Source organism: Vulpes lagopus, chromosome 3, assembly GCF_018345385.1.
Source record: "Vulpes lagopus strain Blue_001 chromosome 3, ASM1834538v1, whole genome shotgun sequence".
NCBI lineage: Eukaryota > Metazoa > Chordata > Mammalia > Carnivora > Canidae > Vulpes > Vulpes lagopus.
In genome coordinates, this window is record NC_054826.1 from 120,355,953 (window position 1) to 120,379,860 (window position 23,908).

Sequence of the window (23,908 nt, forward strand, 5' to 3'; positions counted from 1 at the left end):
ACCTGCCTCACTTGTCCTCCAGACCAGGGCTTGCACCTGTCTGGACTGGTTCGCTCGTTCTCTTGTCCAGTCCACAAAGATGCATGAGTGCTGGGGGTGTGCCAGGCGTGTGCCAGGTGTGTGCCGGGCATGTGCTGGGGATGCAGGTTGCTTTTTTGCAGCCTGGAAGGGGTGGGGAGCAGAACAGGAGAAGGCTCCTGCGCCCTGGTGTAGGGGTGGCTGAGGATCGGGGCGGCGCCCTGTCGAGCACGAGCACCTGGGGTGGGCCCCTGGTCTGACTCAGCCTGGGCCCAGCTGCTGCTGCCGCTGCCACCTGAGCCGGATGGGGAGCATAGTCTGGCCCCCAAAGGAGGGCCGGGGTCTCCTGCTCCTCAGGGACAGACCCAGCGGACCCCAGCATGTGCCCGAAGGCGGGGCAGGTGTAAGGAGAGTTGACTTTTCAGGCAGTTTTGGAGCTGGCCATAGAACACAGCTATTATGAAAGATTATCTAAGCCTGCAGGTAGAGAAATAACATTAAAAGCCAAGGTGATCGAGACCTACTGCTTAATTCTGCTGCGGCGCCACATCCCTGCCCTTGGGCTTATTTTACGGTGGACGTGCACCTGCCACATGACAGCCACGCCCCGCTCACGGGGGCTCTTCCTGCAGCGAGCAAGTGGAAAGCACCGCGTGGGAGCATTTGCACCGCAGAACTTGGCAAATGTTACCCGTGAGGACTTTTGTTTCCCCCCCCGGGTGGGTGGGGGGGGGGTGGTTGCTAACCATTTACTCCAACACCTCTGGCCACTCCACCGTGTTCTGCTCAGAGGACCTCACCACCCCCACCTTGCTCCTCCAAACTGGTGAGCCCGGGGGTTCTCATCCTCGGCGCTGTTGACACCTGGGGCTGTCCTGTGTTATTAGAGCGCCGTCAGCAGTGTCCCTGGTCTTGGCCTGCTGGATGCCAGCAGGCCTGTTTCTCCATTGTGACAGCCCAGACTGTCTTCAGACATCATCAGGTGTCCTGCGCTTGGCACGTGTCAGCCCAATGGCACAGTCCTCCCTCCTGGATACACAGAGAGGGCTGCCTGGGTGCTTTCGAGAGTGCCCAGTGGACAGATCCCACCACACACCGGTTCCTACAGACTCTCAGAGTGGGGGGTCCAGCCCAGGCCTCTGGATTTTTTAGGAATCTGTGTGCACCAGGGTGCGGGCCCATCTGTACATGGCAAAGCCTCTGAAGGGTGGCTCAGGTGGCTCAGGTGGGGGCCGGTTTCTGTCCCCAGCCGCTCCTGCACACCTCGGGGGCCAGCCCCACCGCCTTCCTTGGTATCTCGGCCCTGGTGCACAACCTCTGTGCCTCCCTGGACGGGCCCTGTGGACAGCTGCCTGGTGTCGGCTCCCTCATGAGGACCCTGGGACAGGCCTTGGGTGCCAACTGCACCTTCCAGGAGCCCTCGGACGCTGACCAGGTGAGGATGAGCAGCATCCCAGGTGCAGCCCCATGGTGGGGCCCGAGCCATGTAGGGGAGCCCACTGCTGCGTGGGTGGGTGGGCTGAGCACCCCCCTCCCCAGGCCTGAAGGCCCTTTTGCCATCTCGTTCCAGCTCCGGCTTGTGCTGAAGGCGATTGGCAACGCGGGCCTGGCGGCCACAGCTCTCAGCCCCGCACTGAGTACCTGCGCGTCTCAGAGGGGCTGCCCCCCCGAGGTCCGCCTGGGGGCCATCCAGGCCTTCCGGAGGGTCCCCTGCTCTGCAAACGTGAGCTCCTGCATGTCATTCGCTGGGGTTACGATTGGGTGGCCGTGGCTCTCGAACCACCGTTTGCTAATTCACTTCTTTGTTCATTCATTCATCATAGGTATACTGAGCTCCTACTATGCTCTGGGCCCTCGTGTGAATAGGTGTCAGGTCTCTGATGTCGCGGAGCCTGTCTCTGGTGGGAGGCAGTTACTTAGCGACCAAATGTACAAACAAGCCTATGGTTGCAAACCATATAGAAGCCGTCCTGTGCTGCAAACGCTCTAGTTCAGGGGTTTGCAGGCTTTGGACCACAGGCCACATCCTCGCTGGCTGTTTTGTACACAGCACTTTGCTAGAATGCAGCTGCTCCTGCTCATTTATGTGTTGCCTGGGGCTGCTGTCTTGCTACAACTGCAGAACTGAGCAGTGGCAGGAGAGTGCATGGCTCACAAAGCCAGAAAAATTTACCATGTGTCCCTTTGCCAAAAAGGTTGCTAATCACTGGACTAGTCGCTCCCCTATGACTGTAGGTCAAAGCCAAAGTCCTTAGAGTGACAGAGCAGGCCCATGTGCTCTGACCACGGGCCCACTTAGCACCTCGTGGCTCCATCTCCTACTTCCCTCACCCCACCCCGGCTCTCCAGCCACACCGGGCTGCCTCTAGTTCCTCGAACACTCCAGGCCCACTTCTGCCACAGGCCCTTTGAACATGCTATTCTCTCTTGCTGGGATGTGCTTTCCCTGGGCATCCCCAGGCTTCACTTCTTTACCTTCTGCAGGTTTTTGTTTAAAAATCACTTTCACTCTGGGGTCCCCCTGGGCTTTTCCACATAATCCTTTCCTCTTTTAGTATTTACCACCTAATGGGATCTATATTTCACATCTTAACCTTGTTTGCTGTCAGTCTCCTGGCATGAGAAGGTGAGCTTCAGGTGGATAGGAGCTGGGCTTGTTTGCTCCTGTCACCTAGCACAGTGCCAGGCACATAGTAGGTGCTCAGTAAATATCTCCGCAAGAGTAGATGGGTGGGTGGCTGTGCTATGAAGGAAAGCAGCAGGTGCTGAGGGAGAAAGTCACAGGGGGAGGGAGGTGGCTTGTTTAGGAAGGGGCCAGGGCAAGCCAAGCCCTCTAGAGAATACCTCCTGTGTGTCAGGCACCGAGCTGTTTTTATAAATAAAGTTGTGTTGGAATGCAGCCATACCCGTCTATTTACCTGTTGTTACCTGTGGAGATTGGCGAGCCTCTGGGCTGGGGCTGGGGGAGGATGGGTTTAGCGGTGACCCTACCGTCTCCCATAACCTGCCCACAGGTGAGAGGGTTAGAGAGGCCTCCTGGGGTGGAATTTTGTGAGAGCTGGGACAAGGCATCAGGGCCATCCGCTGGAGCCAGAGCAGCTTGGGGGATGTCATGCTCCAGGGTAGAGGTGGGTGGAGGTGGATGGGCTCCAGATGATGGCCTTCTCTCTGCCCAAGCCAGCGATCTGTGCTTTCCCGTCTCTACCAAAATCCGGAGGAGGACGCTGAGATCCGCATCAACGCCTACCTGGCCCTGATGAGATGCCCTGGCGAAGAGGTGTTTGCCCAGGTGCGGCGCACCCAGGCAAGCGAGCAGTCCACCCAGGGTGAGCAGTGGCAGCTGGAGGAAGGGGTGTGGGGCTGGCCCGGAGCCTCCTGGTGGGTGCAGGGGTTTGGGAGCATGCTCTTGCTCTGTCTCCTAGATGCTCTCCTAACCCGTTCCTGTTCTCCTTTTATTGCCATACCACCTGAACAAGTGGCCTTGTGTGCCCCCCACCTCATGAGTATGTCAGTTGGATGACCTCAGACCAATTGCTTCTCCTCTCTGCTCCTCTGTTTCCTCATCTGTAAAAAGGACTGGATGTCACTGGCTTCCCTGGTAGCTCTGGTCACTTCCTGACCTAGTACCTGGGAGACCAGAGACAGAGGAAGGATAGTATCTGCGAATCTCAGATCCCTTCTGGGGTCAAGGAGTTTCCTTTAAAAGGGGCCTCTGGCCATAGTTTTCTTGAACTTAAAAGCAAAACTTTAGAAAATAAGATCAACTGATTTTTCAAAAATCTTTTCCATGCTCAGTGAGTTGAGAGTCTAGAGCCTGACAGCCTGGGTTCAAATCCCAGCTCAACTACTTCTTTGTTGAAGTATGCATGCCTTTGAACAGGTTGCTAAACCTTTCTGAGCCTCTGTTTCTACATCTGTGAAATGGGGATGATAATACCACCTCCCTCATACAGGGAGCATAAAATGAGTTAATACACACAGATATTGAGAGCATCTTAAGTGTTGCATGCGTGGCTGTTTAGAATACGCATTGCGTTTAGAAACGCAAGTTTCAGAGCAGACAGGAAAGTAGAAATGGAAAATAAAAGCCCACCTTCTTCTTCCCCTGGCCCTTAAGTCCCATTTCCCGAGGGCATTCACTGGGAACAGTCTCTTGTACATCCCAACCGAACTTGTAGTGCATAGACGAGCTTGTCCATGTAGCTCCTAAACAATAGCATCTCAGGATCATGTTATACTTGCTATTGTGCTCCTTGCTTTTGTCTTTGGTGTTACTGGGGGCTCTTTCCATATCAGAGCATGTGGACCCTTATGTACTGCTGCATGATATGCTACTAGGACCTTGTACCATAATCCATTTTACCAGTCCCCACTGATGGGCATTTCAGTCATTTCTGGGTTTTTGCTATGAGAAACAACTGGCAAGATGGAACTTCCCTGCATATCTGCCTTTGGGCCCTTGTGCTAATCTAGCCATAGGATAATCTCCCCAGAGGACAGACAGCCAATTTAAAGGGTGTACACATGTCAAAGTGATGCTGCTGAATTACCTTCTAAAGAATTGGTACTCCTTGAAGATGCAACTGTTTGTTGGCTGTTTCAGGGATGGGGTGAGATGTGTGTGAGATAGGAGGAGAGGGGGCTGTTTTGCATCAAACAGGCCACTGAGCCAAGCCCCATCACTAGGGAACCAGCCAAAGGGCTCAGCCTCGATGGAGGCCCTGGGTATAACAGGCCTGTGTGTTGCCCAATAGGAACAAAAGACAGACTCCACTTTGTTCCTTGGTGAGTTGCTCTAGAATCTCTCTGTTGGGCATCCTGAGAGCCTGAGAGGTTTGGGGGTTCCCAGTTAGACTCTAATATCCCTTATTGGACTCTTTCCTGTCAGTGCTCTCATTTGATTTTTTACCCCTCCAGAGAGCCTGAGAGGGTCCCCTTCACGAATTGCATGTCACCATTTTCCCAACCCTGAAAGATACTCAGGTATTTGGGTCCAGGCTTTGTCTTGATTGGTCTGCACAAACAGGCCTGGAAGATGGGTTGCTATTTTATTTTACAGATGAGGAAACTAATCCTCAGAGAAGTAGAGTAACCATCCAGAGGTCACACAGCTCCTGAGTGGTGGAACTGAGATTCAGACTTGGGTCTGTGAAGCCAGAGCTTTCCCTACGGTGCCTCTTTTCCCTTCAGGAAGGCACGTCAGAAAGCTGTGCACAGGCTAGATTCCTAAGTCCCATTAAGTCAGTGCTGGGGCCACTGTTTCTGGAAGAAAATGTGGATAACTAAGCTCCAGAGAAGCCCCTGGTATGTAGAAATAGCAGGACTCAGGGGAAAGGCTCAGGGGGCTGTTTTCTCTGGGCTGTGCCAGCTCTAGATCCATCTGTCCCCCACTTCCTCTTCCCTCCCCTCCCTGCTGGCCATGACTGGACTCCAGTGGGCTCCTTTGTGTGGAGTCACCTGATGCAGCTGCTGGAAACTGATGACCCTCTGAAGCGAGCTCTCCAGGAGGCCCTCCCTGAGGACATCCTGAGCCAGGAGTTCCAGCCAGAGACCTGGAAACACTCATCCTATTCTGATGTCACCTTCCGCTCAGGTATGGCCTTCCTGGGTGGCCTCTGTCTTGCTCTGGGGCCAGGAAGCCTTGGGGACCTGGGAGCTCTAACTCTTGAGGACATGTGGATTAGAGATGCTCTTTCCCAAATGTCACCTGTTCATATGTAAATCGGCATCGATTCTGTTGCCTGCCTGTGAATTGGAGAACTTTCTTCCCTGTGTTACAAGGAGATTAGCACCCAGCTGAGGCTGTCACCTCCTTTATCAGGATGAAACAGAGCATCCAGAAGGAAACCGTGTTCTAGCCTAGGCACCTAAACAACCTCAGCCACTCCGGAAGTCTGGGGGTAGAAAGTGGGGTTCTCTGGCTGCCCCCTCCCTGCCAGCAGGTGTGGGTACACCTGTGACCCTCCTGGCCTTCCCTTTGCCCTTGATGAGGCTTAAGGCTGAGACACGTGTCCTGCTGGAGAGGACACACCATGTCTTGCCCTGTCTCAACCTATAGCCCCTCAGTGGTCAGATCCTGGTGGTGAGGGGTAGGGAGGGTACTGATCCCCTCTCTTCTCCTAGTGTCTGGCAGCCTGGGAATGAACCTGGAGCGGACCCTCCTCTTTTCTCCAGCTTCCTTTCTCCCCCGTTTTGCCATGACTAACCTGACCATCCATGCCCTAGGTCATGGCTTCAACCTCCTGGAGGTAAGAGAGGGCCTGCCATAGTCTCTTCTAGACTCGGGGCCAGAAATGATCCCATCCACCTCTTGTCTGTATTGATCCACTCCTCCATCCATCTACCCACTCACTCATCCATCCATCCATCTATCCATCCCATCCCTCCCTCTCATCCATCTCTTTTATCTCACTAATCTCTGTACCTTCCCACCCATCTCTCTATCTGCCATCTCACCTACCCATCCATTCACCTATTCTCCCAGCCAGCCAGCTGCCTACCCAGCCATTTGTCCATCCGTCACCCAGCCATCAATATAGCTGTATATCCATCTACCTTCATGCATCATCTACCCACCCCCATCCACCCATTTATGTAGCTCCCCACCCATTTCCCCATCAACCTCTCACCCCTGCATCTATTAATCTATTCTAGTAATCCACACACACTGCTGTGCACCCATGTACTCATGTATCTATCCACATATCCATCCCTACATATACCTACACATACATACAACCATCCATCCATCCATCCATCCATCCATCCATCCATCCATTCTCCCATTCATCCGTCTGTCTTTCCATCCATCCATCTGTCATCCTTCTCCATCTATTCATGAATGTGCCATTATACCCTCTCTCCACCTACCCTCTTCCCCACCCATCCATCCATCCACCCACAGTTATCCACCCACTCACCATTGTACAAATATCTGTCTTCTAACCTGACATGTGCCAGGTGCTGTGCTAGGTTCTGAGAATATGACAGTCAACAAGAAAGACCTGATCCCTGTCCAGAAAGGTAGATAAGAAACATAGAGTACATATTGATAAAACAACAGCAACATTAAGTGTTGCGTTCAGGAAGGTGAAGTTTGAGCTGTGATCTGAAGAAGGAGCATGAGCAACCTAGTGAAGAGCTGAGGTAAGAACCTTCCAGGCAGGGGCACCAGGATGTGCAAAGGTCCTGTGACAAGAAAGGACTTGATGTGTCCCAAGAAGCAGAAGTAGACCAGGGAGTGAGGAGAGAGGTAAGATGGGAGGGCAGAGAGGATCAGGACCACGTCATAGGAAAGTTTTAAGCTGGAGAGTGATGTGACATGATTTGAACATTCTTTTTTTAAAATTTATTTATTTATTCATGAGCGATAGAGAGAGAGGGAGAGACACAGGCAGAGGGAGGAGGAGGCTCCATGCAGGGACCCTGACGTGGGACTCGATCCTGGGCCCCCAGGATCACACCCTGGGCTGCAGGTGGCACTAAACTGCTGCGCCACCGGGGCTGCCCATGATTTGAACATTCTTGCTGTTGCATGAAGAATGGATTGTGGGGGTGCAGCAACAGAAAAAGGGGTATCTCTGAGGTCCTATGTCCAGCAAACTTAAGTGTAATGGATTACCTTGGGGCCCTTCCATTTCCTTCCATTTCCCAGGCCCCCGAGACTTGTCCGAGGGAGGGTGCTCTCTGTGCCCTGTCCTGACCCCTTCTAATTTATGGAGAACAGGGAGTTTGTCCAAATATTGCCAGCTAGGGGCATGAGCTTAGATCTGCCAATGGCTGACCTTCTGGTGACTTCTGGACAAATGCTCTTGGAGACATCTGGGTGGAATGATGGAAGCACAGTAGATGTAAAGAAGAAGGGAAGAAGGGAAGGTGGCTGGAAGGATAAAAGGATGGATGGATGGATGGATGGATGGATAGATGGATAGATGGGAAGGATTAAAGAGTGACTGAACAGATGGGTGGATGGAAGGACAGATGGAAGGAAGGAGGGACAGAAAGAAGGACTCACTCATTCATCCATCAAATTTTGAGAACAAACCAGGCCAGCTGTATTAGGGTTCTCCAGAGAAATAGAACCAGTAGCGTGTATTATATATAGAAAGAGATTTATTGTAAGGAATTGGCTCACACAATTATGGAGGCTGACAGGTCCCAAGATCTGTGGTCAGCAAGCTGGAGACCCAGAAAAGTCGATGGTGTAGTTCTAGTCTGACTCTGAAGGCCTAAGAGCCAGTAGTATAGTTTCAGCCTGGAGGTTTGAGAGCTGGAGAGAGCTGATGTTTCAGTTTCAGCTGAAGGTAGGAAAAGAAAAATGATGTCCCAGCTCAGAGGCAGTCAGGAGGAATTACCCTGTAGTTGGGGGGAGAGTCTGCCTTTTGTTTGACTCATGCCTTTGACTGATTGGATGTGGTCCACATGCATTATGGAAGGCACTCTGCTTGACTCAGTTTATTGATTTAAATGTTGAATTCAGGAGAGTCCAGGTGACTCAATCGGTTAAGCATTCAACTCTTGGTTTTGGCTCAGGACGTGATCCCAGGGTGTTGAGATGGAGCCCTGTGTCAGGCTCTGTGCTCAGCATGGAGTCTGCTTAAAATTCTCTCTTTCTTTCTCTCTCTCTACTCCTCCCCACCGCACATGCATACTCTCTCTCTCAAATAAATAAAAAAAAAATGTTACATTTATCTAGAAACAGTTTCATAGAAACACCCACAATTATGTGTAACCAAATATCTCAGTACCCCATGGCCTAGTCAAATAAACGCAAAGTTAACCCATCACCGAGGCCTTCAGCATACCTAGTGAATGAGACATGGGTCCCTGCTCCCATGGAGCTCAGCATCTTGCAAGGGAGACACACAGATGACAGCATCTTTTTTTTTTTTTTTTTATGACAGTCACACACACAGAGAGAGAGAGAGAGAGAGAGAGAGAGAGAGGCAGAGACACAGGCAGAGGGAGAAGCAGGCTCCATGCACCGGGAGCCCGCTGTGGGATTCGATCCCGGGTCTCCAGGATCGTGCCCTGGGCCAAAGGCAGGCGCCAAACCGCTGCGCCACCCAGGGATCCCCCAGATGACAGCATCTGAGTGTGACCTAGAAGTTCTGTGCTGGACTCTCAGAGGAAGGAGAATGTGGGAAGGCAGTGATGTGGGAATTGAGGAAAGACTTCCCAGAGGTGGTGACAGGTGAACCAGGCCCTAAAGAATCAGTAAGAATTTTTGCTGTGGGAAATCTGCCCAGCAAATGTGGAACTTGATGATTTGAAAGGGTGGTACCCTTTTGCTTGGGTCCAGGTGGACCCTGGGGAGCCCAGAGTACCCTGCTCAAGGCTGCTGCCCCCATTTCCCCCATTTGAGCCCCCTGCCCTGAAGCTCTGGATCACCCATGTGACCGAGCTGCTCCTCCATGAGCCCTGGCATCTCTTCCCAGCTTGGCCTCCGCCTGGAAAATGCAGAGAAAATCATCCACAGGCTGTTGGGCGGGAAGTCATTCTGGGGGCAGGAAGAGGAGAGAGAGGGCCAGCCGGAGAAGTCCTCAGAGCCAGACCCAGGGCCCTCAGCACAGGCAGCCAAACCTGACTGTCCAGAAGAAAGGTCCAGAAAGATGAGAGACCTGCAGCAGAAGGTAAGGCGGGGGCTGGGGGGAGGTACCTGCACCCACCCTGCTCCCACCCCTCACCAGCCTGAGCTTTTGGCCTGCGGACTCAGGTGTCAATGAATTCTGACCCTGCCCTCCCTCCCCAGACACAAGTACTGGTCCAGAGCCGAGTAGTCAGCTGTTAGCCTGCCTTATCGTGAAAAAGTCTTGATCAAAGCATCACCTACAATTAGAAAATCGTGCAAGCCCTAAGGGCGTTTCCACCACCAGAACGCATTCTTAGAATCAGTGCCCAGAGCATTATCGGCACCCCAGAGGCCCCCTGCCCTCCCCCTTCTGGTCTACCCACCCCAACCAAGGGTGATCATGAATCGGCCTCCTAACTGCCCTGGTTAGTTCTACTTTTTAAAAAATCAGCTCTGTCCCAGGTCTAGTAATGAGTAGCATGTGTTTAATTATACAATTTGATAAGTTTTGACCTATAAGTGCACATTCCTAGTGACGTGCAACCATCACTTCTATCTAGTTCCCAAACATTGTCATGGCCCCAAGGGAGACCCCATCCCCAGTAACAGTCACTCCCCATCCCGTCTTCTCCCCAGCCCCTGGCAACCACTGATCTGCTTTGGGTCTGTATGGATTTTCCTGTCCTGGACATTCCACAGACACGGAATCAGACACATGTGACCTATGGTGTCTGGCTTCTCTCACTGAGCCTCCTGTTTGGAGACTCGCTGGTGTAGCACAGATCAGTGCTGCATCCCTCTTGAAGGCTGGATAGGCTACACTGTGTTCATCCATCCACCTGCTGGGGGACATTCTGTTGCAAGTTGTTGCCACCCTTTGGCCAGTGTGAATAATGCTGCTTGTGACATTGTGTGTGTGTGTGTGTGTGTGTGTGTGTGTGTGTGTGTCTAGCTTCTCTCTTGCTTGAATGAGATCCATCTACATGGTTCTATATTTTCACACTTTTCTCATGCTCCTTGCTGTGTAGCATTCCGTGATCTGAACCTGCTAGAATGTCCTTATCCATCCTACTTTTGGTAGACTTTTAGATAGTTTCCAGTTTCTGCCTTATTGCCCATAGTGCTACCAACATTCTTGCACGCGTCTTTTTGGTGAATGCACGTGCGCCTTTCTGCTGGGCACATACCCAGGAATAGAGTTGATGGGCTGTGGGATCCTTTAATACCCATTCTGTGGGTGGGGAATTATATTTTATGTGACTCTTCTCCCATGGATGGACATGATACCAAGATTGCTGGTACCTTTTTACTCTCTCTCTCTCTCTCTCTCTCTCTCAATAAATAAATAAATAAATAAATAAATAAAATCTTAATCTACATCCTTTTTGTTATTTTCACACTTGATGGATGGAGACTCATATTGCAAGATCTATTTAACAGAAGCACAGTGATAGTGGCAACAGTACTTGGCCTCAGTGTTGGGGAGCTGAAAGGGAGCGGTGGAGGCTGTGGCAGGTGGGAGAAACACATGACTTAGTTAGAAGTGGTGGCCACTTCTCTGCTCTGGTTTCTTATTGGCCCTTGTGGTGGTGATGTGGGGTGGGGGGCGGGAGGCCAATACTTCTCTTTTTCAAGAAGCCAGAGGACTCAGATTTCATATGTAGTCTCCTAATTTTTGTTTATTTATTTTTTAAAAAAGATTTTATTTGTTTATCCATGAGAGACACAGAGAGAGAGAGAGAGAGGGAGAGGCAGAGAGACACAGGCAGAGGGAGAAGCAGGTTCTATGCAGGGAGCCCGACGTGGGACTGAATCCCGGGTCTCCAGGGTCATACCCTAGGCTGAAAGCGGTGCTAAACCGCTGAGCCACCCAGGCTGCCCCAGTCTCCTAATTTTTAAATATTGGAAACAAATCCAATTTTTAAAAAATACACACCGTGAAAAATCTGAAGATAGACAAATGATCACAGAGTGAGGAGACAGGAGAGATGGGGCAAGCTCATGGCATGTGCTGCCTGAATTGGGTCCTGGAACCTGAGGGAGACCCGGAATGGAAACACCGGTGAAGTCTGAATGTCTGCAGTTTTGTATGTCCGTGTTGGCTTCTCCGCCTTGCCCGCGCCCTGGCCGTGGAAGTCGCCACCAGTGGAGACAGTGTGAGGGATGTGGGGGAGCTCTCTGTACCATCTTTGCAACTTTTCCGTAAATCTAAGATTATTCTAAAATAAAAAGATCTTGAGAACACTCACCCCCGACACGCTGCCCTGGGCATTGAGTAGTAGTGCAGGTCAGGGAAGACACATCTGTGGTTCTGCTTGCGGGCCACGAGTTTTGCAAGTCACATTCCGGATGCTGAAAGCCCTGGCCCTTGCCCTTCTGGTCCCCCTGGTCCCCGACCTGTGTCCAGGCACCAGACCTGCTCCTGTCACCAGCCTGGTCGCTCCCTCAGGTGGCCCGGAGGCACGCGGAGCGGCGGGCGCTGCAGTGTGAGCTGAGTGTGAAGGTGTTCGGGCACGAGCTGAGCTATGTGAACTGTGGGGTGATGGGGAGCCACATGAAACGCCAGTCCTTGCACCTGGCCGAGCTGGCAGTCAAACTCCTGAAGGTACCTCCGGCTGGGCTCAGCCCCGGCCCCCCCTGCCGGCCCCGTGGGGTTTCTTTCAATGCTTTGGGGGGAAAGTACTAAAGTACTTTCCAGACTTATGACCGTGGTATTTCGGGCCAGGCTGCCCAAGTTCAAATCACGGCCCCGCCTCTCACCTGCTGGGGAGCCAATGCTTGTCATGGCTTCGGTTTGTGCATCTGTGAAATGGGCGCCATAGCATGACAATAGCGATAGTAACAAAAGCAGCAGCTACTTTATGGGGCGGTTGTTCTAAATTACTTAATGCAGTAAAAAAAAAAGAAAGAAAGAAAGAAAAGAAAAGAAAAGTGCAACCAAATGTTTAGAATGCACCTGGCACGTGCTAAGTGCTCTGCATCGTGTGCAGGGCTCACATTCCTCCTTACCTGACTCACCCTGGATCCCGGACCACTGACCCTTTTCCACAGTAAACTAACTGGACTTGAACTCAGCTCCACCTGTTTCTACCTATGTAGGTTTGGCCAGGTGATCTCATCTGTTTGTGGGCTCAGTTTTCTCAGCTGGAAACAGGGGGATGATGTTCATGTCCCTTCTTCCCCCCGCCCCACCCTTGTGTGAGGATCCATGCCCGGGGCTGTCACCTGCATCATTACGGTTCTGTGGCTGCAGGGGCAGGAGGTACAGGTGAACCGGAGGCTGAACCTGGCCATGCAGGAGCTCACCTTCCCCACCGTGTCTGGCCTTCCAGCCCGGCTGACCCTAAATGCCTCGGCTGCCATCGGCGTCCGAGTCCGGGGGACTGCCGACTTCCAGCAGCACCTGGATTTCTCTGTGAATGGTTATGTCAAGCCCAGGTTAGCTGGCTTCTCGGAGCTGGAGGAGGGAGGTGGGTGGGCGGGGGCCTCCCCCTACAGAGGGTTGCAGAGAGCATGGCTGTCAGCATGGGCTGGAGGGGATCCCTGCCCTGCAGACCACCCATCGTACCAGCTCCTATGATTGTTTTCTGTGCCAAGAGACTGAGAAGATGCTGGGCAGCTCTGAGAAGACCAAGGCTCAGTGAGGCAACATCATGTGCCCAAGAACATTCTAGTGTTCGGCCATGGCCCATGCTTCCCTCTGCTCCACTCTGCCTCCGAGGGGAGGGGAGAGGGGAGACCATTTAAGATCTATGGGCTCCAACTCTAGTGAACCCATGTAACCACCCATGAGAGGGACACTCTTCTCATTCCCACTGATGGTTCAGAGAACAGGCTCCAGGCAGGTGCGCTGCGGCTCCAGGCCACACGGTGTGGGCAGCATCTGTTCAGTGCTTGGTTTGATTCTGGAGCGGGCCCAGGGCCTGCTGGGTGACTGTCCCCACTCAGCCGGCCTGTCTGTGGTTTCTGGATCCGACGTGGGAAGTGTGGGCCTCCTGTGCTGGCCGCTCTTTGGCATGAAGGCCCCAGCTGGGGTCAGACAGCGTGGGGCCCAGTCCTGCTGCCCCGATCCCAGCCTTGGGACCCAAGCAGGTGTGCCTGGGTCTGCATCTGTGAGTCGAGGCCAATGATGGCAAGGCCCAGATGGACCATGCATGAAGTGCCAGGTGCATGCAGAGTACATGGTCGGTGATGACCACGGTGCAGGCGCTGCTCTGGCTCAGGACCGCCGAGAAGCGCTGGGGTGGGGAGCAAGTGGGCGCTGTGTTTGCGGTCACCTGGGGTCTGTAGGATACAGACGACATGTATCTCCCTCCCCCACAACCCCCGCAGTGCCCTGCTCCAGATCTCAGCGCAGATGGGCACAGTGGGCGCCCTGGGGCAGGCCGGGCTGTGGTGGGTGACCAGCGTCCGTGGCACTGCCAGCCTGGATGGTGGGATTGAGGCGAGGAAGGGCCGGGACCTCCACGTGCACCTGAACACCCCCGAGGAGGCTGTGGAGCTGCTCAGCTTCAGGTGGGCGTCCTGCACCAGCGAGAGGGAGCAGGTGCAGCAGGGGTGGGTGTGGACATGGGCGTGGCTCGAGGGCTTGCACACATGCGTCTGTGAGTGTGGGTGTCCGTGAGCACCTGTGAGCACGTGTGCATGATTGCCCGTGTGTGTGTGAGCATGAGCCTGTGTTTGTGCCTATGAGTGGGGTCCTTTAAGATGTCAAATCATGTCACCCCAGTCCCCTCCCAGCTGTTTAAAACCCTCTATTGGTTCTAGGATAACCCAGGTCTACATGATCGTCCTTCCTCATGGGGCTCCTGTCACCTCTCACCTGTTTGCTTCTCCTACCTCCTGCCCTCCACTCATTCCCTCTCCCTCCACCCTGACCCCCTCGAACCACCCTTCTTTTTCGTTCTCCGAAAGTGGCCACTTCATTCCCACCCGAGGACCTTTGCACCTGCTGTTCCCTCTGTCTAGAATGCTGGCTCCTTCTCATTCTTTGAGTCTCTGCTCACCTATTCACCTCTGCAGAGACTCCCCGCCTACCCTGCCAGCTAAGGGAGGCCTTTCCCCGAGACAGACCCTGTGCCACCCCCATTCAGGTTTCTTGTGGCACTTGTCGCCGAGTGCTATGGGCGAGTCCCCCCAAGGCCTGTTCTGTTCATGTTTCAAGGCACATTTGTCCAGCGAATGGATGGAAATGACTTGTCTGGGACTTTGCTCTTTCCCTACCCAGCTCCAAGCTGTATCTCATCACTGGGGATGGCGTGAGGAGCCTCAGTGATGTCCACAGCTCTTCTGGGGCCCAGTCCTGTACTGACGAGAAAGGTAGGTGGGGCGAGGGGGGGGTCCTTGCCATGCTCTCCCAAGTTGGGCATGTGGGGGCCATGCCAGCTCCAGATGCTAGAGTAGCTCTTCTGCCTAAAAGTATTTATACTCCTCCTTTGATTCTGCTTCTAGAACTCTATCCTATGAAAATAAACCAAAATCACTTTAAAATGTGTTGTGGGGCAGCCCTGGTGGTGCAGCGGTTTGGCGCTGCCTGCAGCCTGGGGTGTGATCCTGGAGACCCAGGATCAAGTCCCACGTCGGGCTCCCTGCATGGAGGCCTGCTTCTCCCTCCGCCTGTGTCTCTGCCTCTCTCTCTGTGTATATGAATAAATAAATAAAATCTTTAAAAAATAAAAAATAAAATGTGCTGTGTGCAGAGATGTCCACTGCATCATTATCTGCAAGGGCAAAAAACCCCACGAAGCGGCTCAGTTATCCGGTGTCGGTGAACGGCTTGTTACAAGGGCTTGCAAGCTGTGCCTAGGTTGTGACCTTTTCCAATGGTTGAAAAGTAATCAAAGAATATTTCACATGTGAAAAATTGGTGAAATTCATGTTGCATCGGCCAGCAATAAAGTTTTATTGGTACATGGCCACGCCCATTTGCTTACCGATCATCTTTGGCTGCTTTGGTCAATCCACGCGCGGCAGAGCTGAGTAGTTGTGACAGACACTGTGATCGGCAACGCCCCAGGTATTTCCTATTTGGCCATTTCTAGGGAAAAAAAAAAAGAATTCTCCAACTTCTGGTTTCGTGAACCACCTGAGATATCCTGTAACTTTAAAACCCTGTAATGAAGGAGATATTTTAATAATACTAGAAAATTCTTTGATAATAACATCTGTGAAGGGGCAACAAAAATTGGAAAAAAAGGGGATCCCTGGGTGGCTCAGTGGTTTGGCCCCTGCCTTTGGCCCAGGGCGCAATCCTGGAGTCCCAGGATTGAGTCCCACGTCAGGCTCCCGGCATGGAACCTGCTTCTCCCTCCTCCTGTGTCACTGCCTCTCTCTCTCTCTCTCTTTCTATGTCTATCATGAATAAATAAATAAATCTCTTAAAAAATGAAAAAAAGATGGGAAGGAAATGCACTGAACAGTAGTGGATCTTGCAGGTGTCACTTTTTTTGAGTAAGGTGGGGGAGGGGCCCATCTAAATGAATTGGCTCCTTTTTTTTTTTTTAAAGATTTTATTTATTCATGAGAGATACAGAGAAAAGCAGAGACACAGGCAGAGGGAGAAGCAGGCTCCCTGCGGGGAGCCCGATGCGGGACTCGATCCCAGGACCCCAGGATCATGCAGACACTCAACTGCTGAGCCTCCCAGGCACCCCATGAGTTGACTCCTTTAGGCGGGGCGCTGTCCTAAATAGACCTGCCGGTCCTCCCAGCTGCACCGTGAGGCAGGAACTGTTACCGGTCCCGGTTTACAGGTGAGAACACTGAGGCACAGAGCTGTTGAGTAATCTGCCCAAGGCCACACAGCTGGAAAGTGGCAGAGCTGGAATTAGGAACCAGGCGGTCTTGCCCTGGAGCCCGCCTTCTGTGCACCGCTGCCTCTCACTCTTACGGTCTACACCAGGGGTCCTCCAGCGGAGGCGGTTTTGCCCCCCTTGGGGCCCTTCGGCAATGTCTGGAGCCATCTGGGTTGTCACCACTGTTGCTGGGGTTGCCACTGACGTACAGCAAGTGCAGCCCCGCTCTGCTGGCCAGCATCCTCCGGGACGGCTCCCAGCACACAGACCTGCCCAGCCCGGTAGGGCAGGGGCATCTGGGGTTGCGGGACCCTGGTCTACACGGTAGTGGTTCTCAGAAGGAAATGCAGAAGTGTTTTCTTTGCTGGGTGAGTGGCCCTGGGTGCCCGCCTGGCATTCTCTGGCAGCTGACCAGGGCCGTCTGCTCACCTTTCTCCACAGCGTCCCACACCTGGGGCTGGCAGCTGTGCACAGAAGTCACCTGGCCGGCAGCTGGCCAGCCCTACCTGCTCTCAGGGCCTGTGTCTGCGGCTGTGACACTGAAGAAGCAGGATCGGGGCCTCCAGCGATACCTTCTGGAAGCTGCCTATACCTTCCACCCCCAGGTAGGCTTATCTTCCACCCCCAGGAATGGCCCCCTCTTTCCCAGCCAAGGGGTGGGTCTCCATAGGTCGTCTACCCTGGGATCAGGCTCGTGAGGACATTGTTGTTCCTCTCTGGGGCTGTGGGGCTGGGTTGGTCCAGCCGCGGTCTCCCTCCTGCCTCAGGACCCTTGCACATGCTGATCCTCTGTCTGTGGCCCTGTGGCTGGTTAACTCTGAATCAGTCTTCACCTGTCCGTTCAGGGGTCACCTGCTCAATGAAGCCTGCCTTCATTACCCCAAAGTGGTCATGTTCTTTTGTTACCTGCTCTAATAGCACCATGTTTATTCCCTTTAGGTCACTTTTATGGTTTTTTGTTTTTTGCGTTCTGTTTGGGTTTTTTTGGTTTGTGTTTTTTGTTTGTTTGCTTGTTCAGAGAGGGAGAGGTAATGGGAGCCGAGGGAGAGAGAGAGAATGTGGAGCAGGCTCCATGCCCGGTGCAGAGCCCAACTTGGGGCCCCACCTCACAACCCCGAGATCATGCACGACCTGAGCCGAAATCAAGAGTTGGATGCGTAACCAGCTGAGCCACCCAGCAGCCAGATGGGTCTACTGGAATCCCAAAAGGATCTTGTCCCTCCTCTGCTCTTCAGTGGCTCCTATCACTCTGAGGACACCCTGACCTGCTGGGCTTTCTGCCCCGTTTCTCTGATTCTCTACCCGTCTTACCAGCATCCACACACTGACCCTTTTTTTTTTCCTTTTTTAATGCCCTAGGACCTTTGCACTGGCTGTTTCCTTTGCCTGGAACACTCTTTCCCAGACAACCACTTGGCTCTTTCTCTCATTTCCTTCATTATCTGAAACACCACCCCCTCAGAGGCAGCCTTCCCTGACCACCCTTTCTGACCCCTTATCCCCCTGAGTTGGTCAGCAGAGTACCCATCCCCAGCTGCCACACCATCTATATTGTGTCTGGTGGCCCTTTGCTCTCCGTCTAGAATTCAGGTGTCACGAAGATGTGGGTCTTTGTGCATCTAAAACTCCGTCGCCTCAACTAGCCTCATACACAGTAGTGACCCTTTATTGGTTGCGTAAGAATGTACATTGGGGCAAGGTCTCAAAGGGGGCCTGGGTCCTAGGCTGTGTTTTCCTTGAAGCAGACCTGAGCCAAGGATTTAGGTAAAAGTGATTGGTTAAGAAATGGCCCCCGGAGGACCCAGTAAGAGTGTGGAGAAGTTAGGCTGGCAAGGGGAAGAACTGAGGGTGTGGTGTGGGGGATGTCAGGTGAAGTGTCCCCCGCCTGGTCCCAGGGCAGCCCTGGAGCATGGGCTACGTCTCAGAGTGAGGTCCCCTTGAGGCTGAGGTGCTGGGTATTTTTTCACTCCCTTGAGTTCATACAGGAGGGCAACCTTCTGGAGGCCCAGGTACCAGGTGTTACCTGCAAAGCATGTAAAGGCTGAGATGTAGGCACGTAGAGGGCTTAAGGGATCCGAGGGGGTCTGTGCAGGGTGGCCATGGCGTGTGCCATGCCAGGCAAACTGAGACCCTATCTATGCAGTCCCCAGTTGTCCTGCAGAACTTTGCTTTTCTCCATGTGCTGCTTGAGATCTCCAAACTCCCGGTTTGGTTCTTGTCTTGCGAGATCGAGGAGGAGCCTAAGGACTCATGTTTTTGGGTGGTGGGGATGAGGGTCTTCTCTTGGGAAGAGGGAGAGCCTTTGGAGCTGGATGAGGTCAAGACTGAGAGGTTCCCCGTGTTTCTAGAAGGACAGCTGGCTCCCTCTGGAAGCTTCAGCTCACCTCTTCATGGGCACGCCCGAGTCAGACGTGCCCAGGGACGTCGGGGTAGACGTGAGCTACAGCGCACCCCAGGGGAAGTTCCGGCTCAAGCTTCAGCATCCCAGGAAGAAAGTGCAGCTGGATGGTAATAAGGGGTCCCCCCGTGGCCATCAATGGGGCTCAGAGATCAGGAACCTGGTGGGATGTTGTCCCCTGGGGAACTCGGGGGTGGAAGTTAAACCTTGGTCCCTCAGCTCTTGTTTTGTGACCCCAGGAAAGATCGAGACTCTCCAGAGTACCCGCGTCGGTCACCTGGAGCTGATTCTGGATGACAGGGACGTCTACTACATCAAGGTTTGCTCCCCATCCTCCGGTTTCTCATGTTGGCACCTGCCACCATCTGGGCTCTTCTGGCCTCAGTCCCACAGGCCCTGCTTTAGAGTTGACATCACCATTGATGTGTCCGTGGTTCTTCCCCTACGCCTGCCATAACATTTGTGACCTCTTGGTACTCAGAAACGTATAGAGAAGAAAAAAGTGGGCTCGAATCTTACTACCATAGATGTCAAAAAATGGATAATCTCAGTAATACAGGAGCATGCTTGAAACTCAGGGGAAAGGCGCAAGTGAAAACATGCTACTCCCCAAATTTCCAGAAGAAATGGCAGTGTGAGCCCCAGGCAGTCTGTGTTAGTTCCTCAGGGCTACTCGACCTAAATTGGGTGGCTGAAACACCAGAAATTTCTCTCGCACAGCTCTGGAGGCCAGAAATCCCAAATCAAGGTATTGGCAGGGGTGGTTCCTTTGGAGGTTGGGAAGGAGACTTTCCATGCTTTTCTCCTCACTTCTGGTGGTCTCAAACGTTCCTTGGTTTGTAGCGCCTTTTTCCCATGTCTTCACATTGTCTTCCTCTGTCTGGGTCCGAATTTCCTATATTTATAAGGACACCAGTCATACTGGACCAGGGTCCACCCTCAGGGACCTTATGTTAACTTGACCATTTGCAAAGACCCTATTTCCAAATGAGGTGCCCTGCACAGAGGCTCATGGTTAGGTCTTCAGCACCTTTTGAGGGGACGTAATTCAACCCATGATGTTATAGATTTGACAACACCTTTTACTTTGAGTTTCATTTTTGTATCTGTTGATGTTGCCTGAAAAGATCATACCCCATTCTTTGTTGGCACTTTTCTTTCTTTTTCTTTTTTTTTTTTTTTTCTTTCTTTTTCTACTTAAAAATCTATCCTGGCAAACTTTTCGTACCAGCACATGCTGGTACAATTTACATTTTCCTTTGTTATAAAAAAAAATGATACACTTATTTAAATAATTCAGGGTTCAAAAGGTATGAAAAGGTACTGAACCGAGTGTCCTGAACCGTAGCCACCCCCGCACGTGCCTATTTAAATAAATTCAAATTAAAGAGAAACCCTCAAAAATAAAAAAATAAAAAATAAAAAATAAAAAAAGAGAAACCCTCCCTTCTGCAGTGGCACTAACCACTTTCCAAGAACACTTCCCTCCTTGCAGAAAGTTCTGTTGGTCAGCATGGGTCTCGAATGAAAAGCTCCCCCTGCCACCCCTCCTCAGAGCCAGCCACTCTTAGAGTTTTTTTGTGTGGGATTCTTCACAGATAGATTCTTAGCAGTGGAATTCCCAGAGCAGAGGGCGCATGGGTTTTTCTCTTGGAAACTACTCAGCAGGGCCATTGAATTCTCTGCGGTTGTACGAAAGCTTTGTGTCTGTCTGTCCCTCCTGCCGAAGAGAGGCTTTAGACCTTCCATCTAGCATTCAGGTCTAGTCCCAGGTCTGGGACTTGCACAAGCACAAAACGAGCGGTTTTAGACTTGCACCTGCCACGCAGCACACCTAGGCACCGGTGGCAGTGGGTCTGGCCTCGGTCTCCAGGGCCTGCTCAGGCCTGGCACTGGGAGTCTGCAGCGGGAGGGCTGGGATTTCTCTGCAAAAACACACTGTCCACTCCCAGATCCACTTCCGTCCCCCGAGTGAGGAGAGCACCAAGTGTCAGGGGAGGGCGCCTTCCTCCTAGGGACCCAGCTGCCTGGCTTCTGAGGAGGCTACAAATCATTTCAGAAACTCCCAGGAGCCTGCCAGCCGCCTCTGGTTGTTTGCTAAATGCACAAGTGCTAATTGCCTCCACTTCCCTGCAGACCTTCCTGCTGCTCTCCCCTCTCCCGAGGGCTGTCTGCAGCCCGCAAACATTTGCTTTCAGAGAACCTCCAGTCTGAGCTGTGTCAGACTCATTACAGCAATGGTAACAGCAGGATTCTGGAACCTTCCAAAGCCTCTTCTCAGGAGGCGATGGGTGGCCGTGGGCTCTCAGCAAGCCTGCAGGAGATGAGGACCAAGGCAGAGAAGCTCAGGAAGACAAAGCAGCGGAGCAGGGTTCAACTCAGCTCAGAGTTTGTGGGGTTTAAGAATGGTCTAGAGGAGCACAGTGGGTTTCTGTGCTTCTTCCCCAACCCCCTGGGTGGGTGGGGGCAGGGCATCCCGAAGTCTCAGGCTGCCCCCCCACCCCGGGGAGCCCCAGTTTACCATCCACCTGGCTCACCGTGACTAGTGTGCCCTTCAACTGCTGCTAAGTGTCCTGGTTTGGATGAAATGTTCCACGATCATCCTATTCACGGGCTGCACTTTGCTCCCACCAAGCAGCCTCTGAGACAAACAACAGAAAACCATCCCCGAGACCCCCCTTTAAGTGAGAGAAGTAGGCCAGAGTGGAGAGCCTGTATCTGTTTTTGTGAAAAGCAAGAGGGAGCCTGCAAATGTAGGCTCGTGCACACGTGTGTGCACATATGCACACACAGACTCATACAGGTCTTTCCTGCCCTTGCTGGGGAGAAGACCAAATGTCAGGGAGAGGGCCTTCCTCCTAAAGCCTCAGCTCTCTTGAGGATGCACAAGAAGCTGGGCCCAGCGCCTGCCACTGAGGGAGATGAGGAGCCTAAGGAGGCAATGCAAACCTGTTATTTTTCAGTGTCTTCGTTTTTGTTTTCCCCCAACAACTAGTTATCAAGCACCTGCAATGTGCCAGGTACTCGGAAGACAGCTCAGTGAAAGAGACACGCACAGTTTTCTCCTCTTGGAGCTTACGTTGTAGTGGGAGATGATAAGTGAAATAATCAAGCAAATTGTTCAGTTGATGGGTGAGAAAGGAAAAGGAAATCCTCGAGCTGGGGCACAGGGATCTGAAGTCATATGAGAAGAAGCGTCTGGGGGTTGGCTCTAGTTTTGTTTATTTATTTTTTAAATTTTACGTAAATTCAATTTGCCAACGTATAGTGTTGGCTTTAGTTTTAAATAGGATGAGAAGGGAAGCCTGATTGAGAGTATAACTCTTAGCCAAGGCGAGAAGGACGTGCAGGAGAGAGCCATATGGTTCTCTGGGGGAAGAGATTCTAGGTAAAGGGTGAAGCATGTGCAAAGGTCCTGAGGTGAGTTATGCCCAGAGTGTTAATAGAACAGCACGCCGGGTCCTGTGTTTGGAGCAGAATAGGAGAAGGGACAGATCCCATAAGGCTTTGCCAACAAGGAGTCAGAAGAGAGCAAATTGTGACTATTGAAGAACAAAGGCAGAACAGGATTTAGAGAATGTGTAAAACAGTGGACAGTCGGGGAGCGGTGAGGTCATTTTTATGTCTTTGGGGTAAAGAGATCAGCTGGCGGTCAGCAGAGGTCTGTTGGGTTGGTCTACAGTTGGGAGCAGCTGTTAGGGATGACAGTTGCCATTGCTTAGGGATTCTCCAGAAAATCTCCAGTGCCGTGACGTAGTGTGTCTTGGACTGTCCGCGTGTCCTTTGAGTGGACTTTTACCCCGAGGAAGACGGGAGTGTAGGATCTTACGTTGTCTCAAAGGGGTCACTCTGGCCGCTGGGTGGAGAACAGACGTCAGGGCCAAGGCGGGAGCCTGGACAGCTGGCAGGAGAACATTGCAGTGACACAGATGCTGATGGCCAGGGCTCAAGCCAGGGTGGGGGTGGGGGTGGCCCAAGGGGTCAGGTTCCAGAATATTCTGCAGGGAGGGCTGGCCCGGAGCTGGCTGCTGAGAGCAAGGGGCGAAGGGGACGAGTCCTTTGCATTTACACCTGAACTTACCCCCTAGACTACCTACCTGGATGAAGAGCAAGTGTAAGAACTGGGAGAAGGACCAGCCCAGGGCCTGTCAGCTAAGCTCTGTCCTGTGTCCAGTCTCAGTTCTCATGGGCAGAGCCAGGCCTGCTGGCCGAGCGCCCACCCCACACCTCGCCCAAGTGACGCTGAGGTCTTTCCAGGGACGGAGCAACCTGTGGCCAGCAGCTGGCAGTGAGGCCCAGCTGTTTGAGGCCCAGCTGGAGGTGAAACTGGTGACGGCGGGCAGCCCTGTGGTCCTCACTGGGAACCTCAGCCAGCAGGCGGGCAGCAAGTTGGCCTTCTCCGTCTCGCTGAGCAACCTGCTGAGTGACCAGGCCCACCTGTCAGGTAGGAAGAGGGGCCCCTCCTCCACCTGCACTGGGACACCTGGGTGGCTCCGTCGGTTCAGCGTCTGCCTTCCGCTCAGGTCATGATCTTGAGTCCCACATCGGGCTCTGTGCTGAGCGAGGAGTCTGCTTCTCCCTCTCCCTTTCCCTCCAGCCCGTGCTCACTCTCTTTCTCTGTGTCTCTAAAAGAAGTAAATAAAATCTTAAATATATATATATATTATTTTTAAAAAAAGGAAGAGGGACTCCCTCCTGCCACTCCCTGTCTTCAGTGGGCAGGCTGTAGGAGGGGGAGGGCTGATACCCCCCCCCCCCATGGATCCCCATCCCCTCGACCTGCCAGTGTTAACCTCCCACCCACAGGAAAATCCAGGCCCCGTATCTGTGCACAACCACCCTTCAGACCCCCGAGGCGCCCTCCAACACCGACTGCCTTCCATGAGCCCCCAAACAGCAACTTTCAGACTATTTTGATTCTGTACTAAAACACACATGTGGCAGTGGGACCCAAATTGCTCAGGACACGGTTTAAACCTTGAACCCACTGCCTGGCCTGGGCACAGCCAGTCTGATGGATGCCTGCCCCGACGCCAGAGCTGGGGTGCGGCCCCCTGGCTACGCTCCCCGTGGGCTGTTCTGGGAGATTCCAAGGAATGATGTCAGGGGCCAGGGCTGCAGGCCACC

At 52.8% G+C, this 23,908-nt stretch overlaps 1 protein-coding gene across 1 annotated transcript in view; it reads left to right on the plus strand.

The window, feature by feature from the left end:
• LOC121487086 overlaps window positions 1–23,908 on the plus strand; it is a 140,522-nt gene that overhangs the window by 23,689 nt on the left and 92,925 nt on the right. Inside the window, exons 11-24 of the mRNA XM_041748532.1 lie at window positions 1,268–1,453; window positions 1,589–1,741; window positions 3,200–3,344; window positions 5,453–5,611; window positions 6,142–6,266; window positions 9,456–9,650; window positions 12,039–12,194; window positions 12,843–13,027; window positions 13,922–14,104; window positions 14,817–14,908; window positions 16,825–16,988; window positions 18,732–18,891; window positions 19,021–19,100; window positions 23,039–23,225. Coding sequence (XP_041604466.1) covers window positions 1,268–1,453; window positions 1,589–1,741; window positions 3,200–3,344; window positions 5,453–5,611; window positions 6,142–6,266; window positions 9,456–9,650; window positions 12,039–12,194; window positions 12,843–13,027; window positions 13,922–14,104; window positions 14,817–14,908; window positions 16,825–16,988; window positions 18,732–18,891; window positions 19,021–19,100; window positions 23,039–23,225 — 2,170 coding nt within the window. The remainder of the gene's footprint in view (window positions 1–1,267; window positions 1,454–1,588; window positions 1,742–3,199; window positions 3,345–5,452; window positions 5,612–6,141; window positions 6,267–9,455; window positions 9,651–12,038; window positions 12,195–12,842; window positions 13,028–13,921; window positions 14,105–14,816; window positions 14,909–16,824; window positions 16,989–18,731; window positions 18,892–19,020; window positions 19,101–23,038; window positions 23,226–23,908) is intronic.